The sequence below is a fragment of the Lepisma saccharinum genome, chromosome 2 (assembly GCF_977018435.1).
Source record: "Lepisma saccharinum chromosome 2, izLepSacc3.1, whole genome shotgun sequence".
Classification (NCBI taxonomy): domain Eukaryota; kingdom Metazoa; phylum Arthropoda; class Insecta; order Zygentoma; family Lepismatidae; genus Lepisma; species Lepisma saccharinum.
The window spans coordinates 188191691-188216398 of NC_139230.1; the positions used below are offsets into that span (position 1 = coordinate 188191691).

Consider the following 24708-nt stretch of genomic DNA (forward strand, 5'->3'; position numbering starts at 1 on the left):
CCCAATGCGGCGACCCGTTCACCCAGCGATGCGTCTCTGCTCACGAACCTTTCGAAAGCTGCATGCTCTAATTTTCTGTCTGCTTCGTGACGTGCATCCAGATCCGTCTGCGTAGTGTTGTAAGCGATGTCGTGATCTTTGCATGACGCATCCAACGGATTCACACCCTTGTCTCCTCTCTCCAATCTTTTCTCGAGTTTGGTACCCGGTCCGCAGTACTGGTAGCCAGGTAGATGCATCTCGAAAGGTAACTTGTTGATGATGTCGTTCACAAGCCCCTTTCCTTCGGCCACGTTCCAAAATTTCGGAGGCAGCGTGTTGATGATTTTGATGAGGTAACCTATGCCCTTGTCGCCGTTCACGATGAAGTTGGAAAGTTTCGTGCTGATCATGTCCACGATGCCAACCTTCTCGTTGTAGAAATTACGGTTGCCTGCATTCTCTTCGCCGGCTATCACCAACAATCGGTCCACGAGTTTCCTAACGTCGTCCACCCAAACGAATTCTTTGGGTAACGTGTTGTAGCGTTTGACGCCGCTGCCTGTTTTGACCTGGTTCCAAATCGGTTTGATGAGATTCCTGTACTTCTCGCCGCTGCTCGATTTCACCCTATTCTGCGAGGCGTCGTTGTTCTGGTACAAGGCATCCGTCATGATCAGAATTTCCTTGTAACTTTGGTAATCTTCGTCGGTGTAATCTATCGGCTGCTTTTTGGCGACGAGTTCCCACAGTCCCACCGTACCCGGATACCTGTTCCAACTATCCTTGTCGCCTAAATTGACTTTAATGTCGTTGCCTTCGAAGGTCACCTTCGATTTCCCAATCTTCCACACCACACCGCCGCCTTCGTTGGTTTCCATGCTGGGATACAATCCGAACACTTCATCCTTGTCGAATTTCCCCGTGCTCAGGTAGTCTCGTGCCAAAGGTCCCAACTCGATTTTATCCGAAGACGCCGTGCTGCCTATGGCTCGACGTCGTGCCGGTGCATCCTTCAGTTCGAACGGCGTCGAAGGAATGCTCGAAATGGGTGTGGGTACGGCGTAACTTTTAGCTGCGAGCGGTACGAGTTCGTTGATCAAATTTTTATTTTGTTCCGTGACACTTTTAATTTCTTTACCTAGACTGCTGATGGCATCGATCACAGGTTGATCCTGACGTTTCTTCTCTTCGTAGAATCCGCGATTCTCGGATTTCCAACCTTTGAAGCGTTTCGCGAGGTAATCGCGAAGCTTGAGATTTTCGTCCTCGATTTTTCGTTTCGTCATGACGTTATTTATATACGTCGTTTCTCACAACGTTGCAACGTTTAGAAAGTCGTTGATTTTGTTTCTGTATTTTCCGTCGTTGGGTTTCCTCGTCATGTCGATCGTGGCGAATCCGAAATCGTCACCGTTCCAGCAAGTAGAGCAGCAGCCTTCCGAAAATTGATTGTAGTTCATGTCTCCGCCTACGTAGTCATCGTACGCGTGCTTGAGGTTGGTGTGATCTTGACGAAACAAACATATGAAATTAGCGTTGTCGCGCACTAACTGTTTTGGAATTTTGGAAAACGTTTGAGCTAGGTAAAAACAATCCATTCCTTTGTGACGACCTTGCGTGAAAAAGTTGCGAATTTCATTTTGATTTTCCAGGATGGCGTCGTCGAACACAACGACTGAATTTTCACGACAATCGTCGAGTGGTTTTATTTCCGAGGCGAACGTTGCAATGTCCAGACCATCGTACAGTTTCATCAGTTGCTGGTATTTGGATTGCTCCAAACTTTTCGAGAACACGTACAGGTGCCTGTTCTTCCAATCTAACCAATTCGGTGCGAGGAGAAAATTGTCCACGAGCAGTGTCGTTTTCCCACACCCCGATGGACCTACGATCAGACAGCGGATGCTGTCGGGAAGCAACTCGCCGTTCTTTTTCTTCGTTTGACTTTCCGGATCCGGTAGACGCTTCACTACGTTCCACGTACTCACAAGATCACTTCGTTCGCGTCGATCCAACTCTTTTCTGGAAGTCCCAGCCATTTGACCAAAAGTTTGTCACCTTTCCTACGCAATACTTTCTCGATGAGGTACGTGTCGGGGTGTTTTGTTTTAGAGAGTTCCTCTTCGTAAAATCTTCCTTTCAAAATCTCGCCGCTACTATCTTTTATTATATACGTGTGTCGGTTTCCAGGTAGAACTCGAACCACCGTAAAGAGTTCCGTGCTCCAATTTTTTGTGAACCCCTTCTCGAAGGTGCGTTTGAATTTGCTGATCCTCACCTGGTCTCCAATTTTGTATTTAGCTTTTTTTGTCGTGGGTGTGTACTTTGGACAGTAAACTGTAGAAATTAAACGCTGCTCGTCGGACTTGGTAACGTCAACTGGCTTCATGCCTATCGTTCTGTGTGCCGTATCATTATAGGTGTCGACGAGTTCCGGCAGGATGTCGACCCATTTGTAATTTCCCCGAAGCGTGAATCGTTTCCACATGTGTGTTTTCAAGGTTCGATTGAATCTTTCCACGATGCTGGCTTTGATGTGACTGAAGCTCGAATAATGTCGAATGCCATGTTTTTGAATAAATTTTTGGAATACGGCGTTGTAAAATTCTTTACCGTTGTCCGTTTGCAGAAACCGTGGTCGTCTGCCACCGCTTTCGCGAAAAATTAATTTGAATGCTTCCGTGACGCACGTTCCTGTTTTCGCCTTCAAAGGTAGAGCCCATGCGAATTTCGAAAACGTGTCTATGACGGTGAGGAGGTACTTGATGCCCTTGTTCAATTTATGCACGTTTTTCAAATTGCCGCTACTCATCTCCACGAGGTCACTTTGCCAGAGGTCGTCGATGCCCTTGGTTACCACAGCCAAACGTTCGTAGTTGCGGCGTGCAGGTTTATGCAATTCTTCGACGATGGCTTGCCTAGACATTTTTTTGTTTAGAGATTACGTTTCAAGAGAAGCACCAGCGTGATGGGATTCAAAGAGGGTGGTACTTCACTCGTGTTTTGAATGATCAGCTTATCGCCGGCACTCACGTCGAAAACGGTGAGATCTTCGTCTTCGTGTATTTCATATATGTTGCGCGTTTCGTTCCAACGTGCCAGAGGAATGTTTCCTGCTTTCTGGACACCACGATTCGATATCAAAGTCATGGTGGGAACGCTAGCTTTTCTACCGTGAGACCAGTACGAAAATTCGTTTATCTGAATCGTGCCATCGAGGAGAAACTTGTAGTACGGATGATAAGGATGCAACATGTACAGTTTGTTACCTTCGACGAACGTGGAGATTCTCTGTTGATTGGGTACGCTGTTGATTTCGATGGCTTGCAGAGAATGCAGTTTAGCGAATTTAGTGTCGACGCTAACGAGGTTACTGTGAACTTGTCCGAGTTTATTTTCGATGGGCAGCAAATGCTCGACTATGGCATCCGTTACGGTAGAAAACGACGGTTTGATTTTCACTTCCACGTTCAACTGCTTGTAGTTTTCGTTGAGTTCTTGCAACTTGGCACCGAAAGAGGCCAGCGTCGATTCCTGCGTGGATTCCAGCACTCCAACTTGATCTCTGACGTTGACGACGATGTTCTGAAGGTTCTCGACTTGATTCAATTTCGAGCTCTTCTCAGTAAGATCGTTCACGATGCTTCGCATCTCTGTAAACTGCGTGTAAAGGTCGGCGACGCTCTGCGAAGTGGGCAGCGTCGACACCAGCGAACTGATTTCGTCTCGAATCTGTTCCACGTTCGCCGTTTCCGTTTCTAGTCGTTTCAGCATTCGAGATATGTTCCTTTTCAAAACGTGCAATTCTTTGGAGGTGGGGAGATTGGCCACTTTACTCTCGAGATCGCTCAATGAACTTTTGATGTCGCTCGAATCGGATAGTGCCGTCACCGCCGTTTTCAATTTTTCCAAATCTTCGCTCGAAGGTACGCTCGTCCGTAACGATTCCAAGTCACCCTGTATGTTGTCGAGTACGTGATGAAAATGAGCGAGATTCGTTTCGACGTTCAAATTTTCTAAATATTCGATCTTCTGCTGAACCGTGCTCAACGTGTCTTGAATGCTCGTCAACGCTCTCGCTTCAGCGTGAATATTTTTAATTTCTTCGTTGATCAATTCCAAGGACGCCTGAAGCGTAGCGATGGTGGTTTGAATGTGTTCGAAATCTTGATAGGCCTCCAATTGAATTTTTATGTTCGCGACGCTTTTACCGATGACCTGCAGTTCGTCCGACGATGGTAGGTTCGTCATTGTATCTTCCAAAGTCTGCAACTTGGATTTAATTTCTTCCAACGTGCTGGTGAATTCTTCTTGTAATTTGGAAACAACAACATGCAAGCGTTCTGCGTCTATATCGTTCACGACGGTTTGAAGTTCAGAGAAATTCTTTTCTATTGCGGAAGTTCGTTCTTCGATTTCGAGTTTCAATTTTTCCAAATCTTCATTTTTCGATTGAAATTGCTGTAATTTGGCCAAATCATTTTGAAGCGAATCCACGCTCAACTGTATATTTTGAACGCTGTCGTAAGAAGGTACGTCGACATAATTTTTTATGAGCGTTTTCAGTTCGGAATCGATTTTCAGAATGGGGTCGAGACATTGCGTTTGGAGCGTAGCGATTTCCGACTCTAAACTTTTGTTTAAGGTTTCCTGCAAAGCGATCAAATCGGTCCTCAACTTCTTAACTCGAATGTCCAACATGAGAATCTCTTCTGCGTGGTCTACACGCTTGGTGTTGCCGAAAATGTCGTTAGGCATTTTTGGTTAACGGTTATTTATAATAGGATAGACGATTCGTAATTCTACGAAGAGAGGAATGAGTTTGTCGTAATCTCCGAGGAGTTCCATGTAAAAATAATCTCCTGCAGACACATCGTACGTAATGTTAGAAAGCATCTTGTCGTGCTTGATTCGAAAAATGTTCTTGCCGGTAGAAATTTTGATTTCGCCTGCGTTTTCCGGATTCACGGTGATTTGAAGTTTCCCGTCGATCGGAATTTCGTAGAAATGTAAATTGTTATTAAAAACATAAAACATCTTGCCCACATCGTCATTCAGTTTCGTCCAAATGCTGTTGAGGTGAATGATCAACAGACCGTTGAGTTTAGATAATACGGAAGGTAAGAGGTTATTGGAATTTGGCGGTGCAGTCTCCATGTTGATCTGTTTGCGGAAGCCAAAAAGATTCATTGTCTTTGTTAGTTATTTAAGAATACGGTCAAAGTTTTTTTTGTAATAACAGGCAAAGTTTTTTTTTGTTTGCTTGCGTCACAATACAGGCACGCGCGCGCACGTGTGTGTGTGCGACACATTGTTCCCGAAAAAGGTTTACAAAGGTCACGATATATAAACATTTGGTCCCACAGTTGGAAAATTACGATAAGGTGCATTCAAAAGTTTCAAAATATCATATAGTAGAATTTTTGTAGAGTGGGTAGGCAACACCGACGAGCCTCAAATAATAATTCAAGACTCGTCGGTGTTGCCAATTTCTATTTGTAGGTTAGCTTAGCCAGTGAAAGATCATATAGTGGAATTTTCTTCGGATGGGTAGGTAACACCAACGAGCCTCAAACAAAACATCCAATAAAATTGCCAGATGTAAACAAAAAGCAATAGACCCCCTCATAAAAGGCTACAGTAAACCCACAGTGTCGCCAACACTAGGCCCCCCAACAGTATTGCCAGACATAAAAAATACATGGACTCCTCAGGTCCTTTGATGAAAATTTACAGTGAAAAACCCAGTAGGTTAACAACACTGTCAAAAAATCTACGGTAGTGTTGCCAGATGTAAACAGAGGGCAATAGACCCCCCCCCCTCATAAAAGGCTACAGTAAAAACCCACAGTCTTGTCAACTCTGCTCTCAAAATGTACATCATAAAAAGCTACGACGAGCGTCATAATCTTGGTGATTTTTTCGGGTAAGGAGTTGGCAACACTGCGCCTTACGAGAGAAATCCATTAAGGCGATCGAGCTCCAAATGATGGTTCGAGCTCCAAATGATGATTCAGTACCCGGACAACTGCACTACTGGCGGTTATTATTATATATATCTAGTATGTTCGGGACATCGCCGATGACGTCTCCTTGTAATCAAGGGTCCCGGGTTCGGTACCCGGTGGAGGCACATCGTGGTTCGAATCCCACCTTAAACTGTAGATCCAGTCCCGATTAACCTAACTGTGCATAAAGTGGACTTAAAACACCAACCCATATCTAGTGTGCTCGAGAAAACGCACATAAGTCTCAAATTGCGATTTTCTGTTACTTCCATCTAAGCCACACTCAATATACTAAAGAAAAGATTATGAGTATAATTTTATATTGGGATGATTCTAAATAGTGATGATCTAACATGTATATCATGTCTGTAATGTTTGATATTAAAATAATAAACATAAATATCTGCTGTAAAATTACATTTTTGACTTAATTGCTTTTTCCCGAACAGTCTACATACAGTATTTATACTACATTTCAGATGTCTCTTTCTTATCTTGTGGTCCTTTCCAAAGCAAATTTTCTCCCATTGGAAGCTCTTGTAAAACCTCTTGGCTGTATCCACAGAGTCCTCTTAAATCTAATATTAATAATTCAGCAAATGTAACATTGACCATCCTAACTTCTTAACCACTTGTGAGTTTTTTTATAATTTAGTGTAGTGCGGTACATGTAGAAAGAGACGCCTAACCAACTTGTCTGTATGAGTGTTGAAGTCAGCTTTATTCACAGATAGGCTAATCAAGACTCGACCTATAGTTTGAAGTGGGATCCGAACCACAATGTGTCTCCAACGGGTATCGAACCCGGAACACCTTGATTACAAGGCGACGACGTTACCACCACGCCTAACTATGAGCACACCGAATCGGTGGTGTAACCAGAAATTTCTTAAGGAGGACGGTTTGTTTCTTAATAGCCAAAGCTATATTTTACTTTCCTATCCAGTGGTCTCGACTTATAATAACTTTGAAGGGGCAAGACTGAGATAAACGATATTTTATATATGTGCTATCTACCCCTTGAGGACTTGAGAGTCAGAGTGTTGGGCCAAACTTCAGGCAAATCACTATTGGCAAGGTTGAAGTTTATTCATTCTGCAGCTTATCAATCGTCGTCTTAGATCAAGTTATTTTTGTTCTTTCACTTTGTGGCACTGGAGGAGAACACTCAACAAGAAAATATTGATGGTAACTAAACTTAAGTTTATATGAACCACGTAGAGGATGTCTCTCCAGCAGCTTTTACTCGCGCGGACGCGTTATAAAATTTTAAACTATATACGTAGTAACAATTTAATAACTTATTTCTTTATTGTCTTTTAGTGAGGAGCGACAAACTTCGTGAACTAGTGTTCTGGCTTCCCATCCTGGGTAAGGCGTAGTTATTTGTGTGTGTGTAATTTCATTCACTTCATCGTCATAATTTCTGCACCCCATTAACATGGTTTAGTATATCTTTGCAATGTTTGGATACAATGGTTAAATAAACATATAAAACCGAAATGTCTAGCTACTACTAATCCTACTAATCACAAGTAATAACATGATCATCAATTACGTGAATAATTTACGCGTGAGATTGACAATATGACAAAATACCTTCGACTATTGGCTAGAAAATAATATGGAGACCTTTCAGAACTTCACGCAGCGTGTCAAAAATGTTTTCCTGCGTGTAGTAAGACGTCTGACTTCCATGTGGAGAGCCCGCGATGCCATGATTCTAAGCATGGGGATACTTTCGGTGCTCTATACCTGCTCCAAGTTTTCTTTAGATTGTGTTTTCTTTGTGGCCTTTTGTATCTGCATACACTATCTACACAGTCTTGTTGCGTATAGCAGTTATAATTTTATTTTATTCAATTCTAAACCAAATACTTCGGAGATACAGCTTCTCTTCTCTATGTTTGTAACGTTTGTTTTCATTTTGAAATAATCTGAAACTGAATCAAGAATCTCTTACCATGAGTTTGATATATTGCACACAACACTTGCTTGATTTCGTGTCTGATGCATATCACTTTTTAATATATGTATCAAAGGCACCAATCTTCTGACAATAACTCACTTCCAAACAGCGTGTTAGCGTGTTGCATCTACGTATATGTATTTGTAGCACTGTGATATTAACTAATGATTTCTTCTGTTTTTTAATTTGCGAGAATTCTTCACCTGATTCACTGACGCTTGGGGTAGTTCCTGGTTTGGTTTCAGCAGAAGCATATTGGTTATTCCTACTTGTTTGTTGCTGCAATATATAACTTAGAGATGGGTCGAAAAACTCATTCAATTTATTTATTGTATTAGTCTTAATTGATTCATCTAATGGGGTGAAATTAGAATGTAAATTGAATCTGAAAATATTGGCATGTATTCCAGACATTCATAAAAGTATGCCTCAAAGCAGGCTAGTTATAATTGAACCGGACTTTACCCTGGGGGGTAAAGGCGGTCAGGGGCGTGATGCTGATCACATCACCCCCACTCACGACCAGATCAAGAAAGTGTGGGGCGTTACCCCCACACCCCCTATACGCCTTCATGGCGTGGTGCTATGCACAGGGGAATACTTTACCTTTTTTTTACCTTTTTACCTTACATCAAACCTAGAATCCCTTGATTACGTGGTTCCGGGTAATTGTATCGAAGTTCAGCACATGAGAATGTTATCTTGGCAAGTTAGGAGTACAGAAAGATAAAAATATGGAAAGTGTTCGTAAGTTAGAGGGCTAGTGGTTAAGAACTCTTCTTAACTCTCTTTAAAAATAGAGTATTTTCAAGTATCCAGTTTTTGTTCTCATACATTAGCTTCCGAGTCATGAACCATAGATTACTCTGAAATACTATTTTCTTGTGCTAAAAACGTAGTTCCCCGATGGTGCAGTGATATCGTCGTCGCTTTGTAATCAATGGGTCCCGGGTTCGATATCCGGTGGAGGTACGTACTGGTTCGGATCCCATTTTAAACTGTAGGTCCAGTCCCGATTATCCTTACTGTACACCAAGTGGACTTAAAACACCAACTCAATCAATCAATAAAAAAAATCTTGCGCTAAATTGAATTGATACAAAGTACCAGTGTGATGATATTTGATTTACATACTTGCACGTTCTGATAATTATGTGCTTCATCAAATCCAGTAGAAGAAGTACTTTCTGAAGTAATTAAAACGTATTTTTAAGTTTCCAGTTTAAACAACAAAAACTTCTTTATGATTGAACTTTTTGTTGCATTCTGTCACAAATCAGTCAGTTGGTTACTTTGTAGTTTGGAGGTTAACAGCTGCAATGAGAAAAAATTATAAAGGAAGGAATGGAATTGCCAGTAGCCTTCAATGATGGTACTCTTCCATCAGCAATCGCCTGGATTGACTCAGTCAGTGTGTTAGGTCACGATTTAAACTACGCTTAAATGATAGTCGGCCATCTTAACAACTCACCCAATTCGTTCTGGTTTTCAACTTTTCGTTAGTACCTGCTTGACAATTTCATGAATACATATTTAATGATGATTACATCATTCATTTTATCATTTACATCATTGCAATTAGAAGCCCGTAGCAAATGTACTTCCAATGTATCAAAACGAATAGCAAACAATGTGTCATTAATGAGGTTCCCAGTGTTGTTATTCTTGACTCGAATCTCATGTTAAACTGCAAATCTGTGTAGGTAACTTCAGCGCATAAAGTGCATTATACTCAGTCCTGAATGTCTTAATTCCCATTCTAGATCATGTTAGGTTCCTATCTTAATGCGATTTCTCACTTTCTTTGGACATCGGACTCTGCTCAAATTATTGCAATTTACTTCGCTACCATAGTCATTAGCTTGAAGCTTATATTTTTGTTGAAAAAGAAGGAAAAAAACTTATTCAAGCATATTGCCACAAGTAGGTAATTCGGAGTATAGAAGAAATGTATGAATAAAGTTGAGGCAAGACAATCATATTACCATAGGGGTTCGGAATCCAGGATTTTCATGTCGTAGATCACAATAGCTGCTGGGATTTGAAAGTTGCTAGTAGAAATAATACCAACCACACTAGTACACACTAGCACTGTTTTGCACTACGTTGTCATAATTATTATTGTCAGTTCACATACACAAGACACCTATTTTGACTTGTACCTTGCAATAATTATGCAGTAGTTCTTGTATTTGTACTTTTCTTGTTGTTCCTGTACTCCCTGCCACTTCCATAATAACGACGATGAGGATGAATGATGAACAGATTAAGTTAGCGAAAGGATACAAAGGGTGTAAGGGGTTCTTTTCAGAAAGCACCCAAATGACAACCTCTTTCACGTAGTACACCCTGGACTACATTTTGCAGACTAACGCGGCTCTGGCGCCTCGACTAGCAGCCAGTATAATCCTCTGTGGAACCCGTGTTGTATCATGTCCATGTGTGCTTGTGAATGCCCTTTCATCCTCATCTTTGCAATTAGTCAAAAGTGGCAGAAGAACGAAATGAAATGACAAATCAAACAAAAAACAACAAGGAAGGAATACCCATACCCAAGTAAAGTGGTGAGCGCTGGGCACTACGACACCAGGGGTTCCGGATTCGAATCCCAGCCTGGGCATGGGTGTTCTTTGTGAGTGTCCCTTCATCAATTTTATCATATCATCACTCATCCTCATCTTCACGATTAGCCAAAAGTGGCAGAAAAGCAATGTAAAATAAAACAAATCAATCTATGAACATTATTGAATAATTCTATGTAGGCCATAGTGGAGAGGATGTAATCAACCATTGTTGAGGAGACGGAACTTCCTCTTCGTATTTATTTATTTATAACCATCACATTACCCAAATTAGTTTAGCAAACGAGAGAGAAGGAGCGACAGAGTAATTAGACGATGTACTAATTTCTTAATGAAATTTCTAATCCCCAAAATTAAAACTGATGTATATGTTGAAAAGAGTCCGAATCAAAGGAACTTATATGCATCCTAAACAGCGTGTGGGAGTCAATAACTGGCATGCACTTAACGTCTTTCAGGCCGAAAATGTCCATAGTAGAAAACTTTTCCTCAGCAACGTTCAGAATTAAATTTGTATGGATTGGAAACCATATCAACATTGTAGAACAAAAGGCGACGGGGCATTGTAAGGTGACAATCATTCCGGCACCAGTCTCAATATCTTGCCGTCTCTCTGGTGTCTAGGGTCAGGTAAATTAATCAGGCCCCCCGCGGACACGGAACGCTCAAATGTTATTTGCCCCAATTCTTGTCGGACACCAGCGGCTTAACTCGGCGATTCTGTGGCAGGATCACGGAGCAAATGTTTAGCTGTGTTTTCTCGTGTAAAATTTACTCGCACAAAAGCGATTCCCTCAAGCAGGAAACTGAACGGCCACAAGTTTTTTTTGAATTTCAAAGGAAGCTTGTATTCCAGAAGAGCTTTCACAAACAAACAAGGAAAAATAAATTTCTCTTAGAATAATTTCGCTTATGTTCCCATGTGGTTTGTACTAAAATCCATAAAGGAAATATGATATTGTGGTTGAAATTATTCTACAATGTATTTGAATGTACATAAGTAAAACAGATAGCCTATATACCGTATATACTTATCTGTAGCTATATGTTTATTTATTTAGGAAATTTCAGATACACCAAAAAAAAAACACATACACAAAAATGAAACTTAACAAAAATAGTATTTAGAGACATTTATTTTGATTGATGACCGAAATGCATACTTGATGGGATGGGAAACGTGTAGAAAGATATATTTTTTGAGTTTCAAGTCTTGGTTTTTCTTTACATAGAAGTTGGTATTGCTTGTTGTGTGCATAAGCACACGAAAGTGAATTCCTGTATAAGCGAATTTGCAGTTAATTTATCATTGACAATTTGGTATAGATAATTCAAATCATTCAAAAAGCGGTGCTGATATGGAGTCTGTAAATTCAGAAAGGAGGAGATACGTTTTTAAGAGATTGCGCATTGAAGGGCCTGTAGCTAGGGGGATTGAAAAATGAATCAATTCTAGAAAGGTGATTGAGAGACACAATAGGCCGCATTGGAATATTCTAATATTGGAGAAAATAATTTGAAGTATTAGTTGAGGGTTGAGATATCGCTGATTCCATTAAAACTTTGCAGTAAGCGTAACCTCTTTTGTGAGGTGGCTGTAATGTGTGCCTCAAATGTGAGGTTTTTGATCAAATGTAATGCCAAAGTCTTTGTGAGAGGACACAACATTGGTGCTAGTACTGGAGATGGAGTAAGGTAACTTTTTCAGGTTCTTTTTGGATGAGATTGTGAGAGAAGTAGTCCAAAAACTCCAGAGCAAAGTTACCGGATGAACAACGCGTTTTTGCTGATTGCTACGGTAATCTTAGCACAGGGTTAGAATTTTACTATGTATATTGAACCTAATGGATAATTTGTGAATCAGAAGATGATTAGATACTAACAAATAGAAAGTTTTGGTCAGATCAAAGTACAGTACATCTAATTGTAAATTGGAAATACAATAATTGTATTGCTCTGCTCACTGTGTGTGCATATACACAGTGTTCTTTTCTTTCTGAACAAAAAGTTTCGGTACTATTTATTAAGCGGTTTGCTTGGGAAAGTAGTATACAAGTGTGACACAAGTGGTAATTATATAAAGTTAATCATTAGCGCAAATAAAAATTCTATACTGTATTAATCTATGATTGTGTGTTAGTACATATTCATCTTTATTCCTTTTGTTAACACAATCGATTGTATTATATTTTATTCTCAATTATGAGAAGAAAAAAAAAGGTACCATACTGCGTACCGTTGTGTAAGGCCAGATAAAGGCATTCTCTGTGTGTGTGTGTGTGTGTGTATAATATGTATAATGTACTAAGGTGGTCGTATTTCAAGGATCCAGACCACACATGAAGGCAAAATGTATACACATAGATCGGAAATGATATGCATTGTAGTGGAACTTAACGGTGAACCCATGAAAACATTTCAAAATTATTTTTGCTATCATTTCCCATTTACTTGAAACTTTCTGTTGTCTTGAAATGTGACAGTCAGCAAGTGTTCGAATCGAAGAAAAAACAAAAATATATTTTATTTGTTTAAATGTAAGAAGTTCAACGAAAAGTTTGCGTCAAATACAATGTTACTAATATTATATTTGTTTTTCAAAGAATGCTGTTGGAATATATCTTACTCAGAAAATGGATGCGTCCTGAAGATTCGTTGAATATTTAATTTCGAGGACAAAATATAATCTAACGTAATTATGACTTAAGGTAAGGACACCTAAGATTGCGCAGTGGCATTTTTCAATAGTTGGCAGCACTGCAATCAAAGCAAAAAGGCAGAATTGATCTGTGAAGAATGTTGCTGATATTCACAATGTAAGAAATTAATTTCACCATCCTTGATAAGAATATCACGCCGGCAAATTTGGTGCAAAAGTTAACAAGGTTTACTTGAATACTTATATTACCATTGAAAAGCGAATACCTAACCTAAAATATGCAGTGTTCGCTGCTTGTCTAAGTAAAAAGAATAGAGAGTTATTTCAGAAATTTTTGAAACTTCCTAGAAGCCGCATTTTACCTTTTCATTGCATGTTCTTTCTTGAATTATGACATCTATGTCTTCCAGGAATCAGACAGGAAGGTAATATTTATCCAAAATTTTCTTTATCGAGACCAGAAGGAGAATTGAAAATTGTGAAAGACAACATAAAGTGGCTGCTGCAGTAGAAGCTGCTGTAGAAGACTGTAATCAATCGGTGAAATGGAAGTGGAAATGAAATTTTCTTAGCAGCTCAGCCCGAGGTTGTTGGGCAGCCACGAATCTCGCCTGCTATGCTCTCCCTAATACCGTAGACAGTGGAGTCAAAGAAACTGGGAATAAATTCTAAAAATTCCGCAATTTTGTCTTCCTCTCCGTACAAGAACGTTCTTCTATCAAGCAAGGTCAATCAATAAGAAACAAAACAGGAAAAATATTCGGTACGATGATCCTTTACCTGTTTCTATACTCTGTCCCAGGAATCTCTGGAGCGAGTGAACGAAACAAGTCTGCGCAAGTAGCGACGGCTCGACCTGTGAATACGTGCGAGGGAACGGGATTGCGGGGTGGGGGGAAAGCGACTGCAGTTACCAGCCTTTTCAGCAGCTTGTTCTGCTTCACTCCGCGCACTCGCCTTTTCTCCTGGTATGCGCGGCCTTGCTCCAGAGATTCCAGGGATACAGTATAGAAGATAAATTGCGGGAAGGCGAAATTGGGCGAGCTTTGCGCGAATGTTACGTGTCCTTTTTAACGTCGCTTTTTGCTACTTTTGGGTTGATCGCGACGATGAGGATGAATGGACTCGAACCTGGATCCTTCCGTAGCGACAGCATTACCGAGGCGACTCGTGCGAATGTTATCAGAATGAATGTTGCAGTAATTCAAGTTAGAAATTCCGTTTGTCCTAAATTCAGCTTTCCCAAGCCAAAATGTACTTGAAGTGCAGTCGTTACATAGCTTATGGATTAGCGGAGGGTCGTTGTGCTTTGCCAGACATGAAATCGTTGGAATAATTGCAGCGTTTCACGCCCGCCATTACAAACACAAACATGTTTGAAGTGATAACATTGACACGGAGACATTATGGAGTGGTGATTGTGATTCTCAGGGTAAATGTATTGAGGGCATTGCAGTCACCAGTACAATTCTGTTTGAAAATCGAACACTATCGTGTTGACATCAGATCAAGGGGAAACGTGATCGATCTGTGGGGGGTAAACAGCCTGGGGGTTGTAGCTGAAGATGACATAGGATATTGTCATCAACAGGCACATCAGTACATTGAAAAAGTACAAAATTTTCCTTGGTTTCCTGTGTTAAATGATTGAACTAATTTTTTTTTCGGGTGTTAGCACATGTGGCCATTTTGCATCCTTCAATGTATACAGGGAAATATCCCTTATGTAAAATCCTTACCTGAGAGTTAAAAATGGGGGAGGGGGTGCAAAAAGCCCCTTGAGAAAGATTAACATTGCAAGATTGTAAAGGGACCTGCACAGGTAAAACACGATACATTAAAAAGGTAAGCACATACTAAAAACTTTTATTGTAGTTTTTGAAGCTCCTTCCAAATGCATTAAGTAATTTCAAATATTTAATTCTGAAGGGACTAAGTAACTATGTGACATTTCTAACTCCGCAAGTTTATTGTCACAGCCAACAAGTCTTGCATCTGCAACTATCCTTAATAAAATTATGGCAATTTGACCATCCTTGTTAATTTCTCTCAGGGCCATCTCAAGTGGCCTGAATTAAGCAGTGTTGTTTTCTTTAAAAAAGTACCTAATGCTTCGATGTTTGAAAGACAGGAAGTTGCTTAATACTGTATAGCTACTCCGTACATTAAAAATCTATGTATGTATGTGTGTGTAAGAGAGTGTCTACACTACGTTCCAGGAGTCTGTGGAGCAACGCTGCGCCCTCTTGCGCGTTCATTGGTCGAGCCCTCTCGAGTCATCAATTGCGCAGAGAACTTGTTTTCATTCACTTTCTTCACATGCTCCTTGGACAGAGTATAGTGACATTTGTGAAGGCGAAGGAAGTACGTCATTCTTTTTTCTGAATAGCAACAATAGTAGAGTCAGGAGAAATTCTCATGTTATGAAATTATTATTACATAATATAAAATGTATATTCCTTTTTTTATAAAAGCCGCATTTTGGTAAAAATCAATACGCAATGCACGATGCAACGTTGTCTTTCAGGATAAGGAGCATCTTTGATGGCGTAGTGGTAACGTCGCCGCCTTTTAATCAAGGGGTCCCGGGTTCGATACTCGGTGGAGGCACATTGCACAGTGGTTCGGTTCCCATTCTAAACCAGGTCCAGTCCCGATTAGCCTATCTGTGCATAAGATGGACTTAAAACAACAATTCAAACAAACAAATTATTTTAGGATAAGAAGCAGAATCGTGGCCCAAAAAAAATTCGTGGAAGGTTTTGACAGACAGAATTTACATAAACAGTAGATATGAATACATAATATACACATGTATAGAAGCCGCTATATAATAATATCACATTGCTGCCATTATTATTTCAGCGTAGAAAATGTCCACATGAATATATCGAATTCCACATTTATCTTTAAAATGTCTTTTTCTGGACACAAAATTGCCATTTCTAACAAATATACACTTATAGTGAAGAAAGCAAATACCGTTCGAAATTTTCCGATTAATCGGAATACTGAAAAATCAAGAAATGGTCTCCCGAAATTGGTGTAGGGAAAAAATACTTTTTTACAGAAATTTCATGATCCCAGCCATATCTAATGATTTGCAAAAACTTCAAATGTTCGAAGTTTTTTTATATAAATTCTCAGGGCACAATGAAATTAGTTTCCGCTTCCTTTGTACTTAAGTAGGTATAAAGGTTACAATATATTTCATTACAACACAGGGTAGGCAGCTGTTTAGTCGTATGTGACAAATGTACTCCATCTGTAAGCAAGAAGTTAAGAACATTGGGATTTAAGTATTGCAATATGAAAGAAGTAGACAATGAAGTCTAATTTTACATGCCCTAGTTTTTATACTACTATTTGGAAGATATTTACGAGGGTTAGAACTCCCAAACTCATGTCCTTGGGATAGGGAGTAAGTTGTAGAAATTTAACTCTGTTTGTCGAAAAGTACCTAACAAGGACAATTTCATCCTGACTATACAATAGCAATTGTAATCACGTGTGTGTCCTTCCTTAGTACATGAGCATAGAATTTTTGCTTTCCGGTGTTGGGTGTAGGAAACATGTGTGAATTTATTACATCAGCATTATGCATGTGAAACTTGTGATTGTTTTCAAGTTCAAACACGTACAGTGTTATCATAAATATTTATATTTTTATGTTTTATATTTATTTTATTTATTATTTTTATATATTAATTTTTATGTATTTTAATAATTTTAATAACCATTTTTTTGTAAAAATTATCAACAGTATACATAAAATGCTTTCTATGCTTTCGAATTGCTATAGTCAAAATGTATGATTTCAAATATACTAGCAACCTCCAAAATGATCAGTCAAAAAGGCACTAAAATAGAAAGGAAGGCATGTGAAATGAAGGAAGAAAGGGGGAAGGTCTGTAAAATATGCTGGAAATGTACGTCCTTAAAGGGACAAGTATGATGTAACAGCCCGAAATAAATAGCATCAAAGCGTATGTTTTGCTGCCAAGTAAAAATATAGGTAAACCAGGAAAACGTGTGCTACTATCTAGCCGCAACGCTTCTGCAAAATATGGCTGGTCCACCTACTGTTATATGTGGAAGTATTGAACCGTATACGTGTAATATCTCCAGTGGTCTGTCTAATTGTGCGATAGATATATGATCTACCTCCCAATAAACAAAACTAAATTGCTGGTGCGCTCTTCCGAACGTAAACCCTGATTGACTTAAATTTTATGTTTGTCTTGACAACAAGCCGGAATTTCAAGCATAACCAACCCGAAAAGTCTCACCAAGACGGATTTATATTTCATTTGTTAGTGTGTTAACAATTGCTCGTCGTAATATACTATGAAACTTTTTATATTAAATTTAACACTTTAGCTGCCAGGATAAAGTTTGTATTTTCTTCTTGGTGTGTATAATTATAATTATTATGCACACGGCCTGTATGATACAATTTTTTAAAGTTCTTCCTTAGGCCGTGTATAACACCTTGTAGTTAGAGAGTAGTTTCTTTTTATGTAATATTTATTCTGACATTCAAACGTTTAAATAAATAAAAAAAATGAATAAAACTTAAATCTACGATACAAAGTAAAGCAACTATCGTATACAATACTACATTCTGTGCAACTGTATTTTGCGCATTTATTCATTACAAATTTGTTAGTGTTTCGTTTTTTTTTTAATTTACCAGAAATCAAGACTGCGGGGCTTTTGCAGGAGGCCAGGGAAACACACACACACATTTGTTTTCAAAGGAACTGTGTATAAAACTTATACAAGCTGCCTACAAGTTGTATATCAATTTGATACACATGGCAGTTAAAGTGTTAAATTTCAAAGTAAACTTGATATTTTAATTCTTAAATATTTTATTCTTTTAGATCTAAATCTGGCAGTGGAACGGACAGCTTTGTTATCCGCTACACTCTGGAACTACCGAGCTGCCTTAGCTGTTGATGGGAATCCAGACACATGCAGCTTTACCCCTCGAACAGCGGAACAGCGTTGGTGGCAACTGGATCTCGGACAAGATTTTCACGTGGCATCTGTGGGGTTGATTTTAAGTAAAGGTAAGTAATGAACTAACTAGTACCGTTACGCTCATTTTTCACAGGAGTAATATTGAAAACGAAATTAACAATGTTTCTTTTTTTTTTTTCGCTTAAGAGAGACTGCTTTCGAGAGCCCTAAATGGCACGTTAGGGTGAAAGCCATCCCATGTGATTGGATAATTGATATAGTATCATCCAGTTCTATTGCTCTAACCTAACCAGACCAAACTTGAGCTGTGTGTGACCAAACTTAATTTAACCTCTCTCCTTTGTAATCCCAAAATCTTGGCTACTTTGAAATTAGTTTGTGTGCTATTCCAGACTTTAACAAAAGTAATTTCAAATAGGCGTTTCTTCTCCAATTTTTGCTCTTGTGGCGTTTTTTCGATGGATTTTTTTATACTACGAAAGTCATGGCAACTATATTTTTTCGCAAGAATGCGAGACCGGCACGAAAATCCGAAACATACCAATGGAAGGGGGAAATGTATTGTAATGTGGATTATAAAAACAATGTCTGAAAGAATGTTTTGCTCGCATCCCTATCCTACACCTGTACACCAGCAAAACATTCTTAAAGATAGCATCGTGCCACGTGTGCTTATACAAGTCTGAAAGCATAGGAGCATTTCAGGAACAAAAACAAAACACTATTCCCGACATCTCTGGCATCTCTCTCCCGAAGAACGGCTATTTTCATACACAAACTCTGTTCACGCCGTGGAACGGTGGTTGACTCAACAAATAATACCACTGCCCTCTGTACAATAACCGTTCATCACACTTCTATCTGGTGATGTGTCCACACCCTACGGGTGCCATGTTCTCCGGGACACACGATCATACTGTGGTACCACCGTATAACTTTGAGAAAAAAATATAGTTGCTATGACTTATGCCCCAGCCCTCGTATAAATGAATGAGAAATGTGAATTGCAGAAATCGAACTTGTTTGTGCTCGTGTAAGGAACACTTACTTACTAGGAAGTTACTTAAGTGAAACTAACATACGTGTATGTAAAGGCATTCAATTCTATTCTTTGCTTCAGAACAGAGATTGAATAATGAAAAATCGAAGTAGTAAATGTAGCTACATGGGGGGAGCATGACATTGTCAAAATATATAAATACAAGAAAAATTTATGCAAACAAAGTAATAACATTCAAATACTCTCCACCTTTTTCCCCCACTATCAAACGATACTTTGTCATGCAAATGGCACTGAGGATTGCCAATTTCTGTGCCAGAGTGATTAGCATAATGAACAACATAGTCGGTGGTTTTAGGTTCGAACCTAGGTTGAGGCGTGGTTGTGTCCTTGCGTTTTCCCCGTCATCTAATTTATCAGTTTGTAATTAATTCTCGCCATCACGACTATCCTATAGATTTTGAAATATGAGTAAAATAACAAGAATAGAAACAAAGCACATTGAGAATTCAAAGGAATTTGAAAATGAATTATTATAATCACCTCAATTTCGTCAAATGTGAATAACCACATCGCTGTCTCCCTTTGTTACAAGTTATTGAAGTTGTAATCCTATAATACAGTTGAAGAAATCAATCAAAATCAATTACTCCCTCTGTCCCATAATTATAGTCCGTTATGCCAAAATGGTGACTTTTTATTTATGTTCTTTTGGATACTTGATCGGCCAATTTGTACTGATCCTTGAGTAATAACGTTGTATGACTCATTCCAGTGTTTAATTTTCTTCTTCTGTATACACCAATGTCACAGTTTGCCTATCAGACAATTATTATGGGACAACAAACAAAATTGTACCGGACAATAATTATGGGACAGAGGGAGTACTTACTATCCACGTGAAATAGTAAATCTTTTGTTAAAAGTGATTGAAGTTATTGTATTACAATTGAAGTGATCAGTAAGTTAATTACACTTACTTCTTTAAGAAACTGTGTTATACTTGCGAAAAAACTTAACAAAAAATAGTATGTAAACGTAATTTTCAAATTATTTTCCTCATTTTTTTGTGGCCATTTTATGAAAATTTTTCTGCATTCTGAGGCATATTTGCTTCCGAGGTGTCGCATGTAATTGGCGAAAAGTACTCGAGGAATTCTTATCATTCTGGGTAGCCAAGTGCTAGAATTTAAAGAAATCAAATAAAGAAAATTAACTTATGTAGATTAACTCACGGGATTTTTATAGATTTGCGCAATTAGGTTAGCTTGTAGTTCCTAATTGAAGCATGAAATTCTGCTTGAGGAGGCTTAGGAAGGAAGTTTTAATGAAGTCTGGTATTTTTTTCCATTGGGTTACAACGATACCATTATGCACTTTGTGGATAATGAAGGAACGGAAATTTAAAGACTGTTATATCGAACTCTTTACGATACGTTCAGCAGAAGTAAAAAGTTGTTGAAATTTTTACAAGAAGAAAAAAGAAACAGCATTCTCGATCTATATCCTTACAAGCAGACCATCGATTACACGTAATTGTGTCGTATTGCATATCATCTCCGAGTACACAGATGTATTTGCAATAATTACACTTTAGGATAAGATTTCCTATTACTGTTATTAACGCTTATAAGATTTCTAATAATTTTTGTTGTTTGAACAGAATTTTAAACCATTTTCTCTCTAAAAAGTCGTTTTCAAAAAAGAAAATTTTTAATTTTTTTTTCTAAAATTATGAAGAAATAGGTGCACCTAGCTGGTAGTCTTTTATAATGTTCATAATACAAGAAGATCTTTTAAGATCAAGTCTCAATGCTGTAGGAGTTGTGGCCGTTTCGTATTGTTTTTAATTTTGTTCAGGTTAAAGTCCAAAAGTACTGGAAATTGTAATGATAACTGCATTGTGAATAAAGCAATGCCTCTCAATTGATTCTTCCTCCTCTTCTTGTGCAGAACGTTCTGGAGTAAAGGGTGTGAATTGTAAATAATAGGCTGCAATACATTTGCTCCAGATTTGATATGAAAATCGAGTGTATATTTTCACTGAATTTCTCTGATAAATCGTAATTTTGCATATTTGAATGCACTGTACCAGGTTGACCGGTGATCTTTGCACCTATAGCATGCCAGCATGCTCTTTGAATACATGAGTGACGTATCATGAATAATAATGAACATATGAAAGGCTATGCTTGGAGATCAATTACACACATGTGCTGATGTATTCAGATCGATAGTTGATACTGATTTCACTCACAATGTAGAAAATACGTTTTAATTATATATATTCGCAGATGACGTGGTGGACTAATGTCATAGCTCCAAGAGATGTATGGTTTCTTCACATATGTATGACCCAACAAATTGAGTTGCGTTTAAGGTACCGAAAGTGCTTTACGAGTACTAATTTGTAACATGAGATTTCGACAGTTCATGTGATATAGAGTTAAATAGGATGCACCTTTTAGTGGCTTTTCAAATGAATTATAATACACTTTTCCAGTGGCGTGCTCAAGATTTTCTAAACGGGGGTTACGTCTTATTTTATAGTAGTCAGCCATATATTTCGCCATATTTTTCAGCATTGAAATGCTAGGCCAAAGGAGGATTATAACGCCCACCAATGCGCACGCCAGTGTAACTTTCAAGTTGTGTGTGTATGTGACTCAAAAATTGAAAACTCTCAATGCTTGCCTAATAGAAATGTGCTCCATGCCTCATGCCTAATCCAGTGTTCCCTGTTCCAGGTATTACCCAGCCAGTACAATAATCTACCAAATATGGCACGTTTTAGAAGACTTTTGTGCAAAAAATAGTAATTCACTTAAAGATATGGTTGTTCTTTCCTCTCGTTCTTAACTTGGTCAACGCTGTATTTGGAATTCTTTGTTAAATAAATAATTAAAAGTAATTAACATAAAAATATATGTATGTATACAACCTTCATGCACACGTAAAACTACAGTAACTTGATCGCAAATGGATTACTTTTTGATCAAGTCAAAATTACTACTGATGCCTAACCTGATGTGTGACTGAACTTCTTTAACGTCATTTCTTGTGTAGCATATCTTTCGAGTGCCTCTAGATAAAGTATTGATTTTTCTTTTTTTTCTCTCTCTCTAGCCTTCTTAAACCCGAAGGTTCATGGCTGCAGCAACACAGGCCTTCCATCTGTCCCTATCTTGAGCAAGATCTATATACTCTTTCCCATCCCTACCGATTTCCTTTAGGTCCATCTCAACGTTGTCCCTCCATCTTCGTCTTGGCCTTCCTACAGGTCTCTTACCATCTGGTTTCCCAACAAGAATTCTGTAAACTCCTCTTTCCTCTCCCATTCGTGCCACATGGCCTGCCCACCTAAGTCTTCTTGATTTAATTATTCTAATAATATCTGGACATAAATACAAATTATGTAGTTCTAAATTATGTAACCTTCTCCACTCACCTGTCTCCTCATCCCTTTTAGGTCCAAAGATTTTCCTAAGGATCTTATTTTCAAATACTCTCAATTTATGTTCCTCTTTCAATGTAAGGGACCAAGTTTCACACCCATATAATACTACAGGCAAAATTACTGTTTTGTATATTTTAACTTTTAGTTTCTTAGATATTAAACGAGAACATAAAAGTTTATGAAGAGAGAAGTAACATGCATTTCCTGAATTGAGCCTACTTTTTATTTCCTCTTTAATAGAATTTTCATTTGTTAATATTACTCCTAAGTATTTGAATTTGGAAACTGGTTCAAACGAGTTGTTATCAATAATTAGATTTTGATTATTACCTAACACTTGGTTTCGCCCTGTAAGCATATATTTAGTTTTCTCTTTGTTAACTTCCAAACCTATCTCTTTAGCAGTTTTGAAAAATATTTTAGCATTATTCTTAATTGTATTCACATCATCCCCCAGTAAGTCTACATCATCTGCATATGCTAACAACTGAGTCACACCATTTAATTTTAGTCCTTCTTTAGTTTCTCTTACCTTCCTTACAGCATATTCTAAGGCAAAATTAAAGAGCAATGGAGATAATGCATCTCCTTGTTTTAACCCATCATGAATTGTAAATTTGTCAGACACATTATTACCCACACGAATTTTACTTTCTGTTTCACTGGTGCATATTTTTATCATACTAACAAGCTTCTTAGGTATTCCTAACTCTACTAATATATTATATAATTTATCTCTTTTGACCGAATCATATGCTTTTTTGAAATCAATGAATAGCTGATGGACATTTTGATTATATTCCCACTTTTTTTCAAGTGTCTGTCTGATGTGAAAAATTTGATCTGTAGTTGATCTGTTACATTTAAATCCACATTGATAATCACCTATAATTTCATTAGCATATGGGGTTAGTCTTGTTAAAAGAATGTTAGACAATATTTTGTATGTTGTTGAGAGTAGAGAAATTCCACGGTAATTACTGCAGTTCATTTTATCACCTTTTTTAAACACAGGAACAATTATGGATTCTTTCCACTGTTGAGGGATTTCTTCTTTATTCCATATTAAACAAATTAATTTATGAATTTGACATATTAATGAATTTCCACCATATTTAATTAACTCAGCTGGTATTAAATCAATGCCAGGTGCTTTGTTATTCTTTAGCCTTTTAATAGCATCTTTAACTTCAGTCAAGTTAGGTTCTGGAACTAAAGGTTCTGCTGTGTGTACTTCATTTACTTCTGATTTATCTCCTACATGGACATTTAAAAGGTCATTAAAGTAGTTCTTCCATCTATTTAGAATATCGCTTGGGTCAGCTAGAAAATCACCGTCTTTATCTTTTATCAAGTTTACTTTAGGTTGCCACCCCTTTCTAAATTCATTTACACCTTTATATAAATCTCTGATATTTTTATTTTTGCTGTTTATTTCAATTTCGTTAATTTTGCTTCTCAAGTAATCTCTTTTTTTACTTCTAAACGTGCGGTTAACTTCTCGCTTTGTATTGATTGGATTATTGTTTCAAATCCACTTTATGCACAGGAAGATTAATCGGGACTCGACCTACAGTTTAAAGAGTGATCCTCCACCTGGTATCGAACCCAGAACCACTTGATTACTAGGTGACGACGTTACCACTGCGCCATCGGAGAGGCCTCTAGATAAAGGATTTGGACCCAGGTGATGTATGGCGAAATCACATTTCGCCAGCAGTATTTCTCGAATATTTTCGATTGTGCCCACGCGAGATTGAATTCCTCGAAACCTACTTTGAAAACATGTTCCAAAGCAAAACACACACACATACAAAAGAACGCACATGTACAATTGGATAACAATAGATTCGTGGGTCTGGTCCTGACACACGATGCACTGTAAATCCCACGATGAAATGCTTCGGGAATAAAAAATGACGGATTTATTTATCTTTTGTTCTTACCATCCACAATTTCCAAATCACGTTGTTGTCCCCCTTTTGGTACAAACAGATTTCCTTCCTCCTGCTTTGTTTCTAAACCGAATAGCAATGTGACAAAGTTCGATATTCATCAGATTCTC

General features: G+C 38.3%; 1 protein-coding gene across 1 annotated transcript in view; it reads left to right on the forward strand.

Annotated features, from left to right (window-relative positions):
* The window catches only part of LOC145983792 (uncharacterized), a 595938-nt gene that overhangs the window by 488549 nt on the left and 82681 nt on the right, over positions 1 to 24708 (forward strand). Inside the window, exons 4-5 of the mRNA XM_083116839.1 lie at positions 7314 to 7361; positions 18087 to 18275. Coding sequence (XP_082972965.1) covers positions 7314 to 7361; positions 18087 to 18275 — 237 coding nt within the window. The remainder of the gene's footprint in view (positions 1 to 7313; positions 7362 to 18086; positions 18276 to 24708) is intronic.